Here is a 22,335-nt window from a genome sequence, read left to right on the forward strand (position 1 = left end):
CTAGTGGGAGGGTCCACGGAGAGAGCTGGTGCGCCTGACCAACGAGCCATCTTTACGCACAGGAGAGTAACAGCTGGGGCTCTCTGTCGCTGCCTAGAGGTTCGGAGTACAAGATGTAAGCTGAGTTTAGTGGCTGGAGAAAGAAAATATTTTAAGGCTATCATATCAGCTGCTTATTTTACTCTGAAAATAAACTGGACCAAGCCACACCTTCATAACGTAGAAAGTGAGAATTAGTTTGCACTCTCTGTCATTTTGTGTAAGGATAGGGATAAACACAATTTATGAGCAAATATACACTGCTAAAAAAACCCTCAATGGGGAAAAAATAATGCTGGATGTCCACAGTAATACAGAATGGTTAATGTGCTTGGAATGAAAGGATGCTACATCATTTGATAGAAATTGAAATGATCAAACGGCAGAGGGCTGAATTCAAAAACACCCTAAAAAATTGAAGTGAAAAAATGATGTGGCAAGTGAGTCCGTTTTGGCCCCCAAGTGCTTGTATGCATGCTTGACAAAGTCGGTGCATCCTAATGAGATGATGATGGTGTCCAGGGTGGATCTCCTCCCAGATCTGTACAACCTGGTAGCGTCAGATGGACTGAAACATGATGTCTCACAGGTGTTCTATTGGATTTAGATCAGGTGAGTGGCGGGGTCAATCAATGGTATCAGTTCCTTCATCCTCCAGGAACTAACTGTATACTCTGTTCATGAGGTTGGGAAATGTGGCATGCCAGGAGGAACCCAGGACCCACTGCTCCAGCATGAGGTAACGGCAGTCAGGATGCTCCTGCTACCCTGTAGAAGTCTGTGGATCCGTCCATACACCTCCACAGACCATCACTGATCTACCACCAAACCAGACATGATGAACAGTGTTACAGCATAACGTTCTCCATGGGCTCTCCAGACCCTTTCATGTCTGTCACGTGTGCTCAGTGTGATTCTGCTCTCGTCTGTGAAAAGCACAGAGTGCCAGAGATGGTCAACTCTGGCATTCTATGGCAAATGCCAATCAGGCTCCACTGTACCAGGCAGTGAACACAGAGCCCACAAGAGGACGTCAGGCCCTCAGGCCACACTCATGAAGTTTGTTTTTGATTGTCTCGACAGAGACATTCACTTCACTGGCCTGCTGGAGGTAATTCTGTAGCTCTGGCAGTGCTCATCCCGTTCCTCCTTACACAAAGAAACAGTTACGGTCCTGCTGATGGGTTTAGGCCCTGTCCAGCTTCTAGAATAACTGCCTGCCCCCCTGGAATCTCCTCCATGCTCTTAGACTTAGACTCAGCAAATATTCTGGCAATGGCACATATTGATGTGCCATCCTGGAGAAGGTGGATTGCCTGTGCAACCTCTGTAGGGTCCAGGTATCAGCTGTTGATATCAGTAGTCACACCGACCCTAGACAAATGCAAAACTAGTGAACAAACAGTCAGAAAAAACAAGGAAGGAAAAGTGTCAGTGGTCTGTTTAGGACACTGTCTCATTGTTGCTCCTCTAGTGCACCTGTTGTTAATTTCATTAACACTAAAGCAGCTGAAACTGATTAACACCTTCCTCTGATCAATATCCCAGAAGTTTTAATGATATCAGCTGCTTATTTGACTCAGAAAATATACAGGGCAAAGTCACACCTGGCCTCAGGCCACAGTGTTTGTTGCCCTCATGTGATTTTTATGTATATAGCAAGGGAGGAACTCAAATCATGGCTCCCTTATGAACAAATAGACTTCAAACTTTATTAGAAAAGAAGTGAAAAAGATATGTATACATGTGAATCCTTACTTATGGACTAGCCTATTTGAATATTTGACAAAATCCAAAAACTTACAGTGAGGATCTTGTGCCTGTTGTCAAAAAAGGAAGCTACAGTAGTCATTGTTATGCCAATATCAATGTTTATCTATCAATATATTATTTATTTTTTTAAACTAATTTCTATTTTTGCCATTTCTATGTTTCACTTTTGGAAAAAGGGAAGGGCAAGCTGCTTATTGAGCTCAGGCAAAGGTAATCACATGCTTGCAGTAATCATTCAGATTACAGGAAATCCGCGGAGGTGTTACATAACTTCACCTGTCTACGCCTATGTGCTCAGAGCAATTAAAAGGTATGTACACAGATCGTTGTGCACGAGTTTTCTGTTATCAAGTTTTGAAATATGTGGAAACCCGGGCATTTCGTCACTTGCTGGCAATATCAGATATGAAACTGTTACAGGGAAGTGTGAACTGCGACCCTGTTCCTATACACGTATACACATTTCCGACCTGACTGTATAGTTATGTGAGGTGGAGCCCTTTAAAAGAGAAAGGACAGTGGCATTTACAGTTTCCTTCCCTGAATGAACACCTCACTCCCTTCAGAGTGTACTGGTGAGTTAAAATGCTTCTGTGTGACTATGTGAGAGTGCTGCTTTGTAGCCTGATTTCAGTGCAATGATAACTGTGTAGACTGAATATTATCAAACAGATCTGTAAATTACATCTGAAAATGTTATAAATCAGCTACCTGAACATAAACTAAAAAAAAAAAAGATTTTTTAAGGGCAGTGCTGTTTTATTCAAAATGTTTCTTTCGCCAACTTTTGAAAATTCCTAATTGAACAACATAGATTTGGCTTATTTGTTGTGTGAAATGTAAGAACAATCCAGTCTCTTATGTAAGAGTTCTAATGCTCTGATTTGCCCTGATAGAAATAATCAATAATTGTTCTATTACATAAATTAAGTGCTTGTCAGGATTTTTTTATGTGTTCATGACATGGATCAAAGGTCAGTATCACGCAGCACCTGACTAAAGTCACACTGCATTTCATATCAATGACAAAAACAAGCAGTAGTTTGTACAAGAAGACAAAATGTTACACACACACATGTATATTATATATATTTCTTTGCCTTTGCAGATTGACCAAAATGGCCCCTGAAACACTGCAAACGGTCCACAGCAGCATTTCTCCAGACTCTTCAAAGCAAAACTGAACTTCAGGCAAAAGCACATCTGCCTGCAACACAGACGGACACTTCAAGTTTCAAGTGACAACACGATGGTTCAGTCGGACATTCGGTACACCAAAGTGCGATGGCTATTAACCATCGCTGGAGTCTTCCTGTATGTCGGGGACATTTGGACAGACATTGTACTGGCTGTGAAATATTTTCAAGAGGAACAATACGTCTGGACTGGGTTCACCGTAATGTTTATTCTGATCGGGCTACTGGTTACTCAGATCTTCAGCTATGCCTGGTATTGGGATGACTTGAATGACCCTCTCTTAAACCCTGAAGGAAAAAAAGAAATATCAGACATGTCAAAACCTGGGCTTGTTGTCCTGCATGCATTTGGCTTGGGCATCTTTACCAGGTATGCCATTAAAATTACAGCTTTCATGAGACCACAGTAGCCTAAGTAGGATATGACCTTTGAGTTTAACACCAGCAAAGTAACTTGAGGTTTCTTGTTGTACCTACAAAAAGGAGTGCCTGCATGTTGTGAGTCAAAACGTGCTTTATGATAATCACGCACATTGACAAAGTGGTATTTAATAAACTGGAATGCCCACATTCAAGCTGTATTCAAGTTGTTGTATGGCATTAAGAAAAAGCCTCACAAATGAATCACCGTCTGTGCAGCAATAGCACGCTATGCAATAACACGTGCACTGCAGGGTGGCAGCTTGTTTGTTTTCATCGTGTTTGCCTTGTCTCTAGGTATTACCACCTGCTGAAAGAGGGTTTCCAAGTGATTTGGATGAAATCAAATGGCGATGGGGTGGATAAGCTGAGGGAAGTTCACAAGAAGCTTTTTTGCGTGGCCACCGATCTGAGCATGCTCAAGCTCTTTGAGACTTTCCTGGAGAGTGCCCCCCAGCTCCTTTTACAGCTTTACATATTACTGGGCCACAATGAGGTCTCAGTCATGCAGTGTAAGTAGAGACAAAAGATCCTCTACACATGTGTGCGAACTTGAAGAATCACTACTTACACTGCCTGTTCTTGTCTTTCAGGTCTATCTGTGGCCTTCTCCTTCTGTAACACTGCCTGGTCACTGGTGGACTATCGGCGCTGCCTGCGGAGATCTCTCCCCCATATCAGGGAAATGCCCTCTGGCCTCCCCACAGCAATCTACCTCCTCTACAAAATTTGTACCATCACCAGCCTCATTCTCAGCTACAGCCTCCTCCTCATACTGAGTATCTACACCACAGTAGCACTCACTGTCCTCTGGCTGCTGGCAACAATATGGACACACTTGCTTGAAACCAAATTCTGCTCAGGCAGAAGCCTGGAGTTTCTCTACAGGGCAGTTGTAGGAGTTATCCTGACATTCACATTTTTTAATGTGAAAGGACAGGACACAAAAGTAGCCATGACCACCTACTACATTTTCTACACTGTTATTAACATTATGTCGCCGTCATTGATGGCTTTGTTAAAGCCGGAGCTGCAAACAAGCACTCTGCTGCTGACAATCAGCGGTTTAATCTGTGGATGCTCAGTGCTGGGACTGGTGTGCCTCATTTTGTATTACGTCCAACTGCACCCCAGAAGGGTGCAGTGCGAAGACGATGAGGTGGACGGCCTGGGAAAGGAAACAAAGTCACTTGCAAGAATCAAGAACTTCTTGAAACCTTAATGAAGAATTTCTTTTTCAAATTAGCGTGAAAGGGTTCAAAAAGACACGCACAGGTTCAACCGGCCTAACGATTTCACACAGAGATAAAATAAAGGAGCTTTTAGAGGTTTTGAAGGTACCATTTGCACTATTGGTGGCTAGCTAGACGATAATATATGTGGTTGAATGTCTATTTTATTTTTTTCTTTACCTATTTATTCTTACAATGTGCAATAAAGCAGGTAATCTGCAAATATTAATGAGAGCAGAATTATCTCTTGATGTTTTCACTTGACTTTTAAATCTTAGAAGAAACTGAAAGACAAGATTAATAAACTCAACCATTTCCCCCAAGTGTGTGTAGTATAATATACCAGTGATGAGAGCAACATAAATACATTGTTGTGCTTCTCCACTGCTTCTTAAAGGCTTGTTTGTCAGTGCATCGCCCCACCCATATTAGCATTTCTACCCTATTTTGTCCAAAGCTCAGCAGCTTGTTGAAGCACCAACCGAAGCTTGTATATCCAAATCTTGCGAGTGGACCTGTAGTGCATATGCTCAACACAGGATGGCGCCATTATCTAGGCTGACTTTTAGTAATGGTGAGATCAAATGGTGGCGTTAGCAACAGTAACAAAACCACCAAAGTTGTTCTTTTAGTAAGAAAGCATGAAAGATTACTTAAAGATGGGGTCAAGCCATTTTTTAATCCCTCTAATGTTTTGTCCTTAACATTTTCCATAATCTTTAAAATTATACTGTAGTTGATTTTTTATGATTTAAGCCTTGCTCACCAAGAGTTGATGAGTGGATCATCTACCACTTCAGTAATCTCACAGAAAGTCAGAAACTGAAAGGTGGCAACTAAACATCCCCCCCCTCCTGAGAAGTAGTGAAGACAGGGGGTCATGGATGAGCTAACCAGAAATAACAAACCACTGCTAATTTTGTTTTGACTACCAGCAAAATATTGTATGAGTCAAGCCGGAGAGAGCTGCGGACGCTGTTTCTTCCTGGCTTGGGCAGAAAAGGAGGGGGGGGGGTGGCCCAGTGTGAGCTCACCTGAGAGGAACGCTGACAAACCGCAGGGTCCAGAGAGCACGATGGTTGTTGGCTCTCAAATAAGCGCAGCACGTCCCCCTCCACCCACACCCTCACCCCTGGCCTTCCTTTAATTTAGCCAAACTCGGAGCTTTCTGACTTGTTTACTCCAAGAGGCCACTTTAACTTTCATCTGTCGGTTGTGCCGTGTCAGAAGCACTCCATAAAATGACAAATTTAAGTGAGGAACTTTTGTTGGAGAGGAAATGAATCACTGCCAGGTAGTGCACAGAATTTTACTGTGGAACCTCATCGGACACGCTCCAACTCCGTGAGCATTTGATTTGTGCGTATTTAGAGAACACAAAGGTGATTAGATATAGTTCAAAAAGGCAGAAATGTATGTGTAGATTATCCGTGATGCTGATTTTTAACAACTTACCTTTGGGTATTAGCACCTGAGGGGGGGACTCTCACTGCAGCTCAACCAAAATCACATCAACCTTTGCATTTAAGATGATGAATGTGCACCTCTCTGCCGTCTACTGTATATTTCCTCGGGCTCAGTGAACTAATGCAATGTAAATCTGCCAGAGGGATTTTTATTGGGAGAAGACACATGTGTCTTGCGCTGGAGTCCTAAGCAGTCTCTCTCTCTGTGGTCTTTGTCGAACTACACATGGGGGTGACTCACCACTGATAGCACTGCCAGGGAACAGTCGCAAGCCATTGGGATAAAATGTGTTGAGTAAAGCATTACCTCCCTGTCTCCAGGAGAAAACAAGCAGAGAGAACGCTGGCGTTGACAGCCTCACAGTAATTTCCACTTCTGGCACTGAGAGCTTAATACCCAGTAATCTCTAACTCCGATCTCGTTGAAATGAGCCTCCAGAAAATGCTGGAGCGCTCGGTGAGAATCTGAGAAACTAGACCCAGATCAAAGATGAATCTCCTGAGCACTACAGATCTCCATTTTGCCAAGTCAGGGCCTGATCTTGTGGTGCTATCGAACACTCGCACAACACGGCAGCAGTACCAACACAAAGGCATGCAATCACCCACTGTCACCGCCTCAACACCGGCTCTGATTTGTTTGATTTGAATGGCACCCCATGTCTACATAAACAATCTTGACCGCTGACCTTTCCATAACCACCGCTAAACTTTTCACCAAATCTTATCTTTTTGTTTTCCATCACTACATCCTGGAACAGCCGGTCAGAGTTGGAGAAATGAGGGGGGGGGGAATTCCTGGCATACACCATCCCCACAATTTGTACAGACACAATAAACCCGGGAAGGCAGGCTGTTTTTCATTAGGGCTTCAAAGTCCATATAAACCATGATTAATGAAGCCCTAAGATGCTGTATGTCTTTAATTATTATGGCTTGACTGCTACACCAGTGCCTCAGATGCATTAGCAATGTTGGCGATCTGTACACGTCTGCCTGGCTCGTTCTGACATGGCAGCGTCGCCTCATTCTGGGAGAATTCCTCAAATGTGGAGGAAGGGAGTGATAGAACCCCACCACCACCACCACCCCCCCTTTTTTTTGCAGTGGCACAGAAATTTCTTTAATCACTGTACATGCACACTTACAAATTAGGTTGGGCAGTGACAGATTGGAGAGCAGGCTGAGTATAATTACATGCAGTGGGCTGGTGTGTGTGATCACAGCGTGGCATTGCGTTACCCAGAGGGTTCTGTAAATAAAGCTCTCGTACAATGAATGAGGATATTGTACGGTGCATTATGGTGGGTACAATGGTCTTACCATTGTTACTACTAGGATTTTTTGCTCTGGAGTAGCTGTCAGTCTTGTATGTCAGGAGGCGCAATGAGGGAAAGTCAATCTGGGATTAAGCAGAAATTACCGTAGATGAGGTCAGTTGTTGCTATAATTTTGACATAAGGCATCAATTTGCCTGAAGCAACGAGTCATCTAGCGTGGAGAATTAACCTCAGATAGACATATCTTAAATCTCGGGAGACATTCTCCTTATTTAGATATTTATTGTGCAATATGAATGTTGATTTAAAGGGATCGTCTGTTATTATATGACCCTAATATTTGCTCTGGTTATTATATAGCCCCATATTTTTAATTGGAAAATGGAAATCAGTGCATTGATGTGGAAAACACGTCTTAAACTGTTGACCTCAGCTCTATTAAGAAAAAACTTGGTGTTTATGACTGTTTTGAGCAAACAGAACGTCTCAGGTGAGAAAGGAGTTGTAGCTGATCACCTACTGCTTGCAGGTTGATCCTGCTTGAGGCTTAACGCTCCCTTCTATGTAGACTAACACACGATTGTATGATATAAGTTCTTTTACCGGCCTAAATCAAAACCAGTTCCTTGGAGCTAAGGTAATAGAAAATAAACGTTAAAACAATTACAGGCGTGTCACCTTGACCCCCATTTCGGCTCTTCACAAACCCACATGTGAGTCATCTTTAGAGGACTTCAAAGCTCTGAAGCAAAGCGCGCTCCCTGCTCTGCGCCTTGTCCAGCCAGTGGGACGCAGAAACAAAGCGCGAAGAGGAAGCTCATTTGTATAATCCTCATTTAGTGCAGGAGGTTTATGTTTCACAGCCACGGACAATCAGCGTGCACTAACATAATGGTGCTACCCATCCTAGCCCGCACACGCCGTCTCTCCCGCACAGACATAGACACAGATAGAAAACAGAAGCCATGTTTATGTTGGGCACACTCCCACAGCGCACAAGATGATGGATTATCCAGTGTTCTTGTTTATTTGTGCTGTGCAGGGTAGAAATATGGGTAAGAGGACCTCATGCATACAGCCTATGTATGGCAAATACAATCAGCCGTAAAATAAGATTGCATATTATGAATGAGCAATGGGTTCACACGTACATATGCACAAGGCTGCAATCAAACACACTACCGCACACACACACACATCTTTTTGCAAGGGAAGCTTGTCTTGATTAACCTGGCTGGCAGAACCTGACATGTTTTTCCTTTTACGTCATGGCCTGTTCCTCGAGCAGCTCAGTGGAAGCCATCAATTCTAGTTTGTCTGCAGTTTGTCTGTTTGAATCTTTTGCTAATCTGGATTATTCATTGATGGCCCGTTGGACTTAAACAGGAAGTGCTGAGCGATGGCCACTGTGGTATAGTTTTTAACATCATACATCATGTTTTCTTTTTTTTTCTTCCTTCTGTCAAAATGGCATCAATCAGTATGGCCACCAGTGAAAGTTTGTAAAATCCTTGGACTCCCTGTGGATTAGAGCTTTACCCCGATGAGAAACACAAATGGCAAAAGAGTCTTCTGATAAGGAAATGATTATCAGGGTGAGCCATGAAAACTGTAAGGGGGCGTACAAAGCATCTGTGACTTTATGAGTATGGGGGGACAAACGTTTTTCTCTCATACATTTTCTCTCTGAGCCGCATACACAACGGCTTATCACCCCCTTGACAATTTTCTTTTTTGCCCAGTATCACAAAGGCCATAGAGCAAAAGATGCTATGCCTGATTATAACAAGAGGTCAGGTCTTTGATGCTGGTATGGTGAAATTTGTTATACGTTAAGCCAGTGCTAATGTGATTATGGACATTGATCCATTAAATCTACTGTAAAAACGCAGCCTACACTAGTTTTGAACTCGATACTGAGAAGAAATGTGAGAGGTGAAACATTAAAGACCCTTTGATGTAATATTTAACCCATCTGCAGTGAATGGGAGGGAAATGACCATAAAACTCCTTTTGGGCCTGAGCAACAGGGACAGGTCGGTGTGAGAAATGGGATGTGTGATTTTCTCTCTGGTTTCTTGCGGTGCCATTCCAGCGTGCGCATGAAAAGGGGGCAACTGCCTGTCATGATTACCCCAGAGGACGTTTTATCAGGGCAATAAAATCAGGTTCTGTGTGGCTGGAATAGAGTGTGGAACTCCCCCGCCTACTGGGATCGGGCCGAGTCTCAGCCTGCCACCCCATTCCTCTTCTGCCACGGCCAATAAGGGGAAAGTTTACCTCAAGTTTGGCTAAAAAGCAACACAACAGACTGAAACTTGCCTTCAGTTTGCTTTTTAAGCTTATTATTTTACTGTAGAACCTACAAAATCCAGATGGGCCATGTGCAGTATATGCCTAATCTTTTGGATATGGCAGTTTAAATATTTTAAACAAAAGATAGAATTTTCTTATAATCATTTCAGATTTTACACAAATTATTCTCTTTTTTTACACTTATACATATATAGTAGATATATTTTTATACTGATAAATAATACTGATTTTAACTTACATATAATCTAGTTTCAATGTGAATTTATGCTTGACAAAACCAAATATAATAAATTCCAATAGTCTAATAAAATGGCAGCTGAGACCTTCTAAGCTAGTTAGCTTAATAAAATTAGCTACAGTCTCTTTTTGTTAATAAGCACCTCGGTATCAAAGTGTTAGTTTATCAAAAGTGATATTATTAATGGGATTTTTATTATTATTAATAACTGGGGTAAAACATTTGCTTAAGCTGTAGCTAAAGACATCCACAAAAACAGGCAGATAGTTTAAACTTAGCATAGCTTTAATGCTTCTTTAGCTAGCTTCTTTCTGTAATAGCAAATGCGATGATAAAAATACTAAAACCAACTTAAACATTTTCATGGCATACAATTTTTCATTATGGCAAAACAATAAGTCAGAGCTTTTTACAGTTTTGAGCAAACAGGCTACTGTGGTTTGCTATTGCCTTTTATCTAGAAATGCTCGGCGTTCATACCTCTAGCATTACTGAAAATACAGTCCAACAGGGGACTTTCACAAGGCCATAAGGACCTCATTTTATTGTGGATCAGCAGCAATTTCCAAGTGATCCTTCTTTTCTTTTCAAAATGTGCCTTTCTCTTTTTTCTCAGAGTAATTTGTTTAGCACATATACACGAGGTAGTCTTTAGTTTTGTCTGAATTCGTGGTCCTGCTATTGACAATTAATGATGAAACGTTCCACCAGCATCAGTTCAGAGAATTAATCAGAAATCTGATAACAAGAAAGTCACCCTCTTGCCTAAAAAAAACCAAACTTCCAACTTCCTCAAACTTATAGAAAGCAGAAATGCTCGGCTCACATGACTGCTGCTATCTGTTTTCATTTGAGTGTCAAAAAGCTATCAGCATGGCATCTCCATGGGATGTGCACAGTGCAAGGCCTTTTGGTCTAGCCCGTAATGCAACAAAGGTGTGGTGACTTAGTAATCTCCTTAAAAAGGCTCCCTGGCAAAGCTACGGGTTCACTCCTGGGCCCCAGAGTCTACCAGAGGAAACTACCTCCCCACCACCAGCACCTTCAGATCTCAACTCAGATAAAGCACACTGATGACATCACCGTCTCCCCCTCTTTAAAAAAAAAACCCATCCCAGTGGTCTTCCCTTATTAGCATGTGCAGTGTAGCGGGCAGCGAGAATAATAATGCGCTCTCCCTCTCACACTGACTGAGCTATTTGGTTGAAACCACAAAGCCCCAGGCAGCGGCCAAGCTAAATAACAGTCAGAGGGAAGATGGTCATAGCATTACAATTAGAGGCAGTTTATTTTGCATTCTGCCTATGCCAAGGGGATCTCAGGCTGTAATTTGTGCCAAAGATGTTTGAAAGTTTAAGTTGTTGGAGAAATCTGTGGAAAGCGTATGAAGGTTTCAGATAGAGGAGTGCGGTCAGAGGTGACTCTGGGTGAAAGTTGACCAGGGGAAGTGGAAATGAATTAAAAGCTGTTTTTTTTTCTTTTCTGTTTTTTTGGGAAAAAGAATGTCTGCTGGTTTGCTCAAAGGTCAGGGAACGTACATAAGAGCAAGCAAGCAAGAATGAATGAAGTGCTTTATTCTTAATAAGGCATTGGAGAGCTCAAACAAACAGCCTCCTGCTTCTCAAGATTGGCAACGTCTTCTGCGATAGGAGCTTTACATTTGACATAATTATTATTGATCATTTTATGGAGCAAAAGTATAGTTTAGGCCACCCAAGGGTCCCGTCCACGCCGGTCTCCATGCATACCCAAACAGGGCTCTGAGTTCAGGCAGGCACATGTGGGATTTCCTCCCAGGAAACACACACGGGCAGACACATACACACACAGAGAGTTTTAGCATTATTACAAAGCTCTGTTCAGAATTTTTGGCTTGTGTAAAATATTTCGCTTATAAGGCCCTTTGCCGCTTTTTCGACCAACGGGGTGAGGTCTGCCTGTCGATGCGGATCACATTTGCAACGGTAAAGATTTCAACTTTTAGGAATATGGTCCACTGGGCAGCTCTGAATGGACTTTTAGGATTCATTAGAGGAAATATACAGACTACCTGCTGTGTCGTTTTCCTGCTGGAGCATCTGAATCTGCCAATCATGAGGTTAGACGAAACATAATATTAATGTATTAGATTCTAAAAAATTTACAAGGGTCCCCAGGCTGTCAACTAGTGGTCACCAGAAAGACCTATAGATGTAACTCCAACACAAATACCAAGTCAACAACAACATGCTGATAGTGGCTTTCATGCTGATATGGCATGAAAAAGTATCATGATAAAAGTTCATTTGCTTTGATAACAGCAGATTTTTGCTTAGTAGTTAATCAAGCCCATGATGTTATTATTAAGCCTATAATTATTACTCTTATTTCTACTGGTTAGTGTATTTTTAAAAAATCCGGGGTATGGTTTGGACTCAGTGTCAGTGCAGACGCTTCTGAATTTATTTTAAGATACTGACTTTGTGTGTGTGTGTGTGTGTGAATAGCTGTGTGTCCCTGGTTGATTTGTGTCCAGTAGATGGCGGTATATATACACGAAAACACATATCCACGGCCTCGGCCTTCCAGGGCTCCAGTCACCGGCTGCCCTTGTGTGACCAGAGGCCAGCAGTCAGAGAGAGGCAGACACCTGATCGGCCTCATTACACTCATCTCCACTCTGCAGTAATTAGCCCGACGCTTCGGCTGGTTTCAAGCAAACTGTGCTTTGCCTAATTAGATTTTCAATAAATACCGTTCAGTGATTTGAGACAATTAGCCCGCCACTCCTGTTTCTTCGATGCAAAGCTGTTCGTTGCATTTCCAGAATTCCCGAAATCAGTGCAACTAATGTCGTAAACGATTATAAAAAATATGCATGCATTATAATAATAAGGGCAGAAAAGAAAAAATAAATCATTTCATCATTTCATTCTATTTTTTTTTAAAGACTAAGCTATTTTTCCACTAAAATAACGTCGATGACATAAAAATGTGAAAAAGTCGCAATCTTCTATTCTTGTAATTTTAGAACTGAATAATACACTAAATATCACCGCGTAATGCTCCGGTTAATCTAACGGTTTAAATTGCACAACTTGGAGTTTAATTTTACAAATATGCGAAATTATTAATTTTGTTGTGTGTTAATTTTATTTTGTTTGGTCTATTTTGTTACACTTATAGCAATTCCCTTTAGTTTATACAGGCCTACAACATGGCTAATGGTGCATGCCTATTAGAATATTGCTATAAAAATGTAAATGCGTTAAAAAATAATAACAAAAGCATCATCAACAACAACAACACATTATTATTATTATTATTATTATTGTTATTATTATTATGCATAGATTTCTCATGTCGTAGTGGCTGAATAATTTACCACAGTATTATCTATCGATTGAGAAAAGAAGCGATCCGTGGGCAGCTCTCCTGCGCAGCGATATGGGCTACAGTAAATGTCTCACTCACAGCAGCGAGTGATCAATAATCCAGGGAGTTTTGGACAGTGGTGCAAGTCACATGACAGCAGATTCCATAAGAGAGGCAACAGGACAGGGCCAACCTTGACACTAAAAGGAATATTGAGTTTCAAGACAGTGAGAAGTTCAGGTTTCATGCCTAACATAGAGAGCCCGCAATTAATGAAACCGGAAAATTCAAATCAAAGCTGTCCCGTAAAGGTTTTAATATAGTAGCTAATTATTTTTTATGAGATGCAGAAAAATAACATAAATTTTGGATTATTTATAAAAGTGCTGCAGTGATTTATATTAATGACCCAACCTCTGCTCTATTTAAAAAGAGCATATAAAAACTGGCTTCAGTGTCTAAAGATTCCCCAAAACGGATTTTTGGAGAATCTTATTTATTTTTTACAAGAGCTAAAATCAAAAGTAAATCAACCACAGGTGAAAATTGCTTTTCACTTTTGATTCTGATCTGACACTAATACTGCCCTGCCTTCAATAACGCTCCCACCTGTCCTGGAAAGTGATAAAGCTCTTCATCTCACTTGCATGCCTTGCCAGGAAGTGACGGCCTAATGCTCCTACTTAATGATTTCCACAGGATAGGCTGTGCATGACAGACGCCAAAGAATCGGCCCTGCGCGCACACACATGCACGCACACACACACACAAATACTATCTATAAGATGGATACTACAGTTGGTTCGGTGCATCTCAGTCTTGCCTGTGTTTATATAAGCTTGATTTTCACAACTGGAAAGTAATAGCCATCTGCCCAAGCAAGCTGGAGGGGTATCATATGTGAGCAGGTAACCAACGGCCATTAAAACCTCACACACCGAGTCCATGTATACACACACACACACACACACACTGCAAGTTACTGCAAGAGTCTAAAAGAGAAGGAGAGGGAGGCAGAGATGAAATATAGTGCAGGCGCCTGTCTGTCAGAAACTCTAACACAGACAGGACATACCAGGCAAAGGAGCATGTCACTGATGATGGTGATGATTTATGTGTGTAATATTTGTAAATCTACAGCACACGGCTTCCCACTATAGACGCGAAGGCGAAAGTGTAGGCAAAATAGAAAGTCAGAGAAGGGAAATGCCTTTTCATGTCTTTTTATGGTTGGATCGCATTGCTGGAGCAGTTTCTTATACCGCAGCACCACATACAGCTGCCAGTGTACCGCATACGCGGATGCAGGGTTGTCTGCTCGTCACCAGACTGACAGGTGAGAGGAGTCAGTCGGGTCCAGGTTAGCTGTATTCGCAAGCCTCGTCTCCCCAGGTAGTGTGGGAAGGGTAAACTCCCACCCCCCCTTCTCCCCTCCCCACCCCAGCCTTTCCTCAAAGGGCATGTGCGACCCCGTGATGACATATGACCTCTTCAATGGCCCTCCCGAGCAGCATCTGTCATTTCCCACAATCCCGGGTCCATTTTCATCTCAGGGTAAGCTCGAAATTACAGGAAAGAACAGGGGAAGCTTCCTCCTGGCCAGCGGGACTCTCGTACAATCCACGCTGAGTCTATTTCAACACAGTGGGTTTGTGATAGGAGCAGGTCTTTGGCATCTACGCTGAGAAAAAGCACTTATTGTTGTTATTGTTCTGCGGCTTATAAATAATAAAAAAGAAAAGTTGAACTGCTTTGTACATTTTCTTGTTTTACACTTAAAATGTTAACATAACAACACAATAATCAAACATGCCTGTGCAGTATAATTTCTTTGTTCGGCATCTAAACTGTTGGGTTTTTTCCCCCAAATTTGACTATTCCCTGCAGTAACAATGTATCAAATGTATTAGAAACTGAAAAGACTAGTTGCACATTTTAACATCTCATTTATTCAGACAACATAAGGAGTGCCCATTTATTCCCCTGGCTATCTGTAATGGTCTAATTACCCCCTAAAAGCTTCTCCTTTGGCGTCTTTGTAATGAGGCCCCTGTAGACTACAGGTTGACATAAGACTGCGTTCACAGCTCACCCCCGCTGCACCTTAACCCCTCCCGCTCTCACCCAATCTCCGCCATCCAGCCTGGAGAGCCTAGAGCGGATTGACCAGCAGAGGTCCATCTGCACGGGAGAGGGCGAGCACAGACGGAAGCCATTGAGGTGGAACATACAGGAGAGGTCCTGACAAGATAAAGATATCAGGAGCAGACAAGGGCAAAGGAACATATTGATGGAGAGGGCCTCTCTCAGGGTAGGCTGACACCAGATACCTGCTATTTAAAACAGTGGTTTCGCTTGCTCATGGATTTGTCCATGCTGCAGTGCCATAACCTAACTGGGAGGGCCCAGAACTCTCTCTTCCTCTTCGTCTCTTCTCCACCGCCCCCTCTTCGCTTTCCGTGTCTTCATCCTCCAGACCCTAACCCTCTTTTACACAGTGTCAAGCAGACAAACACAGTCACCCCTATAACTGCTAATGCTGCCGACATAAGGCTCCATCTTTGGCCCCTAATGAAATTGGAATATGTGTTATGGAGTTTCAAACTGGATCATATTAAAACCATCCTTCCCTCTCTCCCAGACTCTTCCTCATGTCCCAATTCAGAGTTAACCATTAGTGTTCCTCTAGTCTTTCAGTGTGAGGAGGGGGGCGGCTCAGGCTTGTCTGGCCAAGGGCCAATGCCCCTCTGAGGACGGATACCGGGGTCCAGTCTACCCACTGGCCATGCATTGTGTGAGTGGAGCCAAGTGACAGTGAGTCCTGGGCAACAGCTGAAAGACGCTGGCAGCGTGAGCCTAAATGGGGGAAGGGTTCAGTCTGGCTTTGAGCTCAGTCTAAATCTCCCAAAAGTGGAAACAGTGTAACAGAGAAATGTAGCCATTGTCTACAGAAGAAGAATGGCTCGACTCCCATTTTGATTTTTTTTTATATTCTTGATCAATGTTGGTAAAACACATGGACTCATCAAAGCAACATTTTGATAAATATAAAATCTTTTATTTTCTTGAGTTTCTATCAGCAAACTGCGACGTGCAAAACATTTACTGCAGTCAGTTGCGAACCTGCTCTGCCTCTTAAAAGTTTGGGTGGTTTGACCAGCACTGGTAGTTTTATTTCTAAAAGTGGCGTCGCATATAAAGCTAATATACGACAAACTTTGCAGCTGGTTGTGCACAAACAGACCGACTTGTTTCCACTGTGAATAAAAGTAGAGATCAGAACCAAAAGCATAAGCATTTGTTTTATTTTTAGATATTTTGAAAGCTACTCTACTACTTTAACTTCTTAAGTACTTACATTTTGGTCACTTGCAATTGTTGCTCAAAAAGGAGTCAAGCAAAGCATTCTGACCTCAAATATGATGATATTCAAACCTCAATCAAGCCCCATCTTTAGACCTGCACACTACCAAATGACTGTAATGCACAGCACCTACAACAGTGTTTTGTCTTAACCAGAAATCTCCGCCTATTAATCTGCTGCATCCTTTTACAGTACACTAGCCTTTCCTTACCCTCCTCAGTGACCAGCCCCTCCCATGTCCCAAAGCCCATTAGAGCCCTCAGTCCCTTTCCCCCACCTCCATCTCCCATCACTCCTGCCCCCTCCTGTCACATACCCTTGCCCCTGCCTTGTCACACCCCTGCACTGATGGATGGTCGGGGTCAGTGGTTCAGCTGTGGAGTTCAAGCCTGCGGGCTCCACGCACTCCCCTCCCTGCTCCCATCTTTTTTGCCTGCCCCCCCCCTCACCACTTTTTACTACTCCACTCTGCCCTCCCTCCCCGATGAAAACAATGTCAGAAACCCAAAGCTGGGCGCTCAGCTGAGAAAACTCATAACTCTTCTTCAGCACCCACCTTCCCCAACACCCGCTGTTAACACTTTCATTCCTCGCCGGGCCCTCAAATAGACCCGGCTTACTGGGGCCACATAAATCACCCGGAGAGGGTCAGGCTGGGCCTTACAGTCGGGCCTCACCTCACTTTGAATGGATAGAGACAGGTCACTCACTGTCACTGCACTGTGAGTTATCTCTTTATAATGACGCCACTTGGATGTCTGCGAATGTGTGTGAGCGTCTGGGTGTGTGTGTGAAAATATGAATGTGTCATTTCATTTTTATATAAGGACTTCTGAATTTTAATGTAGCTATCACGTTAAATTAGAACAATTGCTTCAGCTAGATTTGGCTGAGAGCTGCATTAGCTCATAGCTTGGTGGTGCTTCTTACAGTCTGATTGCTCGGGCCCACATCTGTCGAGCTCGAGCCGTGTAGCTCCTGATCACCCCTGTCCTAAACGACTCCGCAGCAGAGGTATCTGGAGAGTCTCAGATCGGAGACCTAAATCAGTACTGACACACACTCTGCTCTTATGCTAATCACAATGTTTGGGAATATTGAACAGACGAGGGGGGTCGGGACGGGGCCGGACGGAGTTGGGTGGGAGGAATTCCAGTAGTTTTGAAGAAAGGCAATTATCAGCATTAGCCTGCACCCCCGACCCAAACCTCCAAAGTGAGCGGAAATGGCAGCAATCAGGCCCGATTTCCCTCGGAGATGCTCGATGGGCTGGACACACACATCCAGGAGACATGGGCCCTCAGTCAGGGAGGGAGCAGCAGCACCAGAGCCCCGCGAGGCCCTGACAGATTGAAGCTAAGCGGGGCAAGTCCTGGGGCTGACAGCAATGTTGCCAAAATTGCTCTTGGATTGACTAACAATTAAGATATCAAAAGAGATCACGGCAGCTCACTGACAGCTGCTTCAATTGTTTGCACCTGCTCCTCTGGTGTTCTGCACATGTCTGGCATGGATTAGGCCGACTCGTGCTGGCCACATTTCACCTTTCCACAAGTGATTTACTCCAGAATCATCCTCCTGCTTCACTAGCATGTTAAACACACCCTTTAGCTGCCCCCCACATTAAGGAAGAAGGCGGGGACGAGGGAGGGCGGGGCAGATAATGGCTTCATCATTGTTGTCATTGTCACGAGCAGTATTGTTATCTGTCAGCTCTCCGTTTGCCACTGTTTGACTGCAGCAGTGCACCAGATGTGCAAATCTATGTTCGTTTTTCAGCTGAACTACACAGCTGTATGCAAAAGTTCTGCTGGTTTTTGACGTGAAAAGAAGCAAATTACTTTTTATTCATTGAAGCGAAAAATAATTTTTAAAAAAATGATTAAGCTGTCAGAATTTAGTTACCTCACTCAGGCAGAATTAAAGCTTGCAAATACTTTGTGTAGCCAGCTAAAAGTCTCAGGAATTTTCTGCCGCTTTCCTTGAGATCTTAAACAAGTTAAGATCTACCCGCAGATTTCCTGTGTTTGAGAAGTTCATGGCAGATTTTACGCCGTGTTTTGGACCATCGTCCTATTGTAGAAGCCAGCCTATTTTCAGTTTCTTGTCTTTGGCTGACTGCATGATATTTGTTTCCATAATTTGCTGACATATCGTGGAATTCTCTGTGTGTGTCACATAACCTCAAAGTGAATATTTTCCACCCACTGAACAGTCGGCAAGGTGTTCCGATCATCAAATCCTCACCAAACATAAAAAAATGTCAATAGCAATTGTTTCCACGATGACTGCCGTCACTGTTGCTTGCATACTTCAGATGTCTGCTTGCATTTCCAGTCGATGATTCTTCGGTGCTGCCTCTTGATGCTGCACAGTAGATCAGTGCACCAGCACTCCTGTGCCAGCTACACCCAGCTCCCTCTTTCAGTTTTGCTTTGCTCTTTCAGCCCAGAAGACCTGTGTTGGCTTCTTTCATTTCACCCAGCTGCCATTTCTTGACGACATTAAAAAGAGTGGAAATTTATGGGAAGTCGAAAGGTTTAACCCTAATTAGCACGAACTCGTCACTTTCACATTCTCAATCTAGTTTTGTTTACTTAACAAAAGCTCTTCTTAAGTTCTTAAGTGTTACCACAAGTTTGAAGAGTCAACTAAGCTCTGACATCAGCATGCCAATTCATAAGGACAATTCTGTTGACCTTTTTTTACAAGTCCTTACTGTTAGATTTTCATCAAATAAATAACAGTGCTTTAACATTTGAACAGAGGGTCATTTTAAAAGTCCTTTTGCAGCTTGCAGCTTACCACATACTTAATATATGTGTGTGGGTGGTTTGTGTAATTCTTTAGGTGAAATGTTTTCATTGTTTGAATGTCTTTTCAATACACTTGCAGAAGATCTTTATAGGCTTGTGAAAACCGAACTCATGGTCTGAAAATCCTGACGTGATAAAGAAAGTCTTTGTGTAGTCAACTATTACCTACTATTAGAATATTCTTGTGTGGTAAAGATAGATGGATGGACATACAGATAGACTTAAGTGCAGATGGACACAGAAATATGCAGAACAAGGCCAGCGTGCCAAACCTGTTCTGTTGTTCCTTGGTACACATGTAGCAGGAAATTATGGTGGTGTCATTTTTGGCGTTGTTACTGTTGGAGGAGAGACACACTGGATCTTTTTTCTTCAAGGGTGTCTATCCAAAACAGCAAATTCTACATATTACAGAGTAAAAAAATGGTACCTTTTAAGTTTGCTTGTATGCAGACAGGTGCTGAGCATCCCTGCTCTTTGTCCTGAGACATCTGCTTGTAGACAGAAGCAGCTGAAGGATGAAGAGAGCCTGGAAGAAAGGCACTGTCCAGCGAGTACACACACACACACACACACACACACTCACCGGTGCACAGAATCACAGAATAGTGTTTTTGTGGTTGTGTGTGTGTAAGCCTGATTATAATACATGCAGTTCAAACAGGGCAACTCTCTCCTATTATCTTTCCATCAGCTTTAGGCTCCATTAAAACAGCTCTCCCCTCAGTACACAATAACACCAGTATTCTCCTATCTGTGTGCTGTCATTGTCCATGCCCATAAGGCATGGTTACATTTTTTTTTTAACCTGACGGAAAGCTTCCTCTTTGTGTTCCTGCATGTGTATCTGCCAGTATAGCTTATGGACCTGTGGACAAGCTAATTACAAAAGTATCCAACCAAAAAAATAAGAACAGGAAGGAAGGATATAGAGGTGGCAGCAAGTATACCCCTCCACTCACCACCTTACATAAACTACACACATGCACACACCAGTCATCCCCTTATCTGTCAGGGGGAGCCAGGGCCAGCTGTACCCAGTGCCAACACTTTTGGAACCAGGCCAATCCCACTGGACCCTTTGGATCTTACTCTGGTGTGGGCTGTTGAGGCTGGTTGGTCCCACTGTGTAACTCTAGCTCAGTCTCTGACACAGTACAGGTATGTCCCCTGTGGCCCAGATTACCAGGGGACTGTGTAAACAGCACTGCTAATCTGAGGAAGTATCGTGCTAGCATATTTGTGAAGCCTGTCTCAGCAAGCCTGTGTAGTGAACACACAAACAACCAATGCAACAGCTTTGGTATTTCATTTGGAAAGCCACTGCGAACGTTATGCAACTGATAGTCGAGGTGGAAATTTAAAAAATGTTTTCAGTGCAAAAAAAAAAAAAAGAAAAGAAAAAGAAAACAACAACAAAAAGTGCCTTTCATTTATAAAAAAAATTTAAATTTTGAGAAAACAAGTTCATGTACTGCAGTATGTACACTTACTGCCATAGTGGGAGTTGTATTTGTCACACCTCCAGTTCTGATCCATCTTCAACATTAAAGATGTCAATGTAAGGGGGACAAAAACCACATTATAAAAGACGGTGCAGACTACCTTTAAAAAAATCAACCATTCCATTGATTTATGAAGTCCTTGAGGCCTTGAGATTACTGTTTCCACCACCATCATCCACCGCCATCTTTCTCTGAACCTAATGACCATTTTCTTGTAGACTTCTGAAAAACGACAGGAAACCACAGCTATCGCCATCTTGAGGCCTTCAGGTAGAATGCAGGTGTAAGTCACTTCAAAGTTGAAGCTACGTTCATATTTTATACAGCAGGGGTCCCCAACTCCAGGCCTCGAGAGCCGGTGTCCTGCAGTTTTTAGATGTGTCCGTGATCCAACACAGCTGATTCAAATGGCTAAATTACCTCCTCAACATGTCTTGCAGTTCTCCAGACGCCTGGTATTGAACTAATCATTTGAGTCAGGTGTGTAGACTCAGGGTGAGATCTAAAACCTGCAGGACACCGGCCCTCGAGGCCTGGAGTTGGGGACCCTGTTATACAGTCTATTGCAGCCACACAGTTGGCTAGCTAGCTAACTTGGCACCATCTTTGTGTCCTTGGTTGGTGCCCATTCCACTATATAGCCAGCATGGCTGGTGTGAAGGTTAGTGTACAGTGTCCCACAGAGTTGTAAACCACTGTTACCCGTCTCAGAACAATATAGCACTCTGTATGTGGCTGCACATGTAAGATGTCAGTGGGAAACTATTTATGCACTCTAAATATCAAAGTACACAATCTAAAACATACAAAAATATTAAAAATACAAATGTGGGCGTACAGGGGTGTTAGGTGTGAGAACAATAAGTTTCACTTTTAGGCCTGAGTTAGTGTCTGCACTGAAAACATAGCAAAACAGTCACAAAGAGTTCCTCCTTTAACAGTTAAGTGTGTATTTTTTGCATATGAAGAGGAACAACGTGTATTTTATGTTTTTTGGTCTTTGACTTAAAATTACAGACAACCTTCACATAACCTTAATTCTCTGTGTCACCTGTCTTATCTTTTTGTCATGGAGAATTCATGCCCCTGCGTTTTTAAGTCACTTTAATCTGCTAACAGCTTGGGCTTGGGCCACTTGGTCATTTCTTAGGCCCTCTTTCCATTGTCCTACATGTCATCTCCAGGCAGACACTGTTTAGATATTAATGGCTGCATGATGAGATGGCCTCCTTACAAGGCCGCCCTTACTGGATAATTGATCGTGCACTGAATGACATGATGTGGTTCAGGTTTAGGTCTAGCTTCTCCACGACCAGCGTTTTCTTTTTCTTTTATG

General features: G+C 42.8%; 1 protein-coding gene and 1 long non-coding RNA gene across 7 annotated transcripts; one reads left to right on the plus strand and one right to left on the minus strand.

Moving 5' to 3' along the window:
* On the plus strand, positions 1 to 4,894 carry xkr9 (XK, Kell blood group complex subunit-related family, member 9). Of its 6 annotated transcripts, none has more exons than XM_025910260.1 (7): positions 1 to 115; positions 562 to 651; positions 725 to 2,122; positions 2,233 to 2,387; positions 2,921 to 3,378; positions 3,726 to 3,940; positions 4,022 to 4,894. In XM_025910260.1, exons 5-7 carry the CDS (start codon positions 3,062 to 3,064, stop codon positions 4,648 to 4,650), a joined length of 1,161 nt encoding a protein of 386 aa, XP_025766045.1. In that variant the 5' UTR covers positions 1 to 115; positions 562 to 651; positions 725 to 2,122; positions 2,233 to 2,387; positions 2,921 to 3,061; the 3' UTR covers positions 4,651 to 4,894. The 6 variants fall into 6 exon arrangements, with proteins under 6 accessions (XP_025766045.1, XP_025766049.1, XP_019218717.1 ...); XM_025910264.1 differs by lacking the exon at positions 1 to 115 and having other exon boundaries at positions 122 to 651; positions 725 to 778; positions 1,989 to 2,122; XM_019363172.2 differs by lacking the exon at positions 1 to 115 and having other exon boundaries at positions 122 to 1,844; positions 1,989 to 2,122.
* Positions 4,895 to 16,387: 11,493 nt separating this feature from the next.
* On the minus strand, positions 16,388 to 21,295 carry LOC102079465 (uncharacterized). The gene is made up of 4 exons (XR_002063332.2): positions 20,988 to 21,295; positions 19,925 to 20,023; positions 19,767 to 19,832; positions 16,388 to 19,172 (listed from the first exon to the last, which is right to left on the minus strand). It is a non-coding gene; the product is annotated as an uncharacterized LOC102079465 (long non-coding RNA).
* Between the last annotated feature and the right edge of the window lie 1,040 nt (positions 21,296 to 22,335).

Source organism: Oreochromis niloticus, linkage group LG9 (genome assembly GCF_001858045.2).
Source record: "Oreochromis niloticus isolate F11D_XX linkage group LG9, O_niloticus_UMD_NMBU, whole genome shotgun sequence".
Classification (NCBI taxonomy): domain Eukaryota; kingdom Metazoa; phylum Chordata; class Actinopteri; order Cichliformes; family Cichlidae; genus Oreochromis; species Oreochromis niloticus.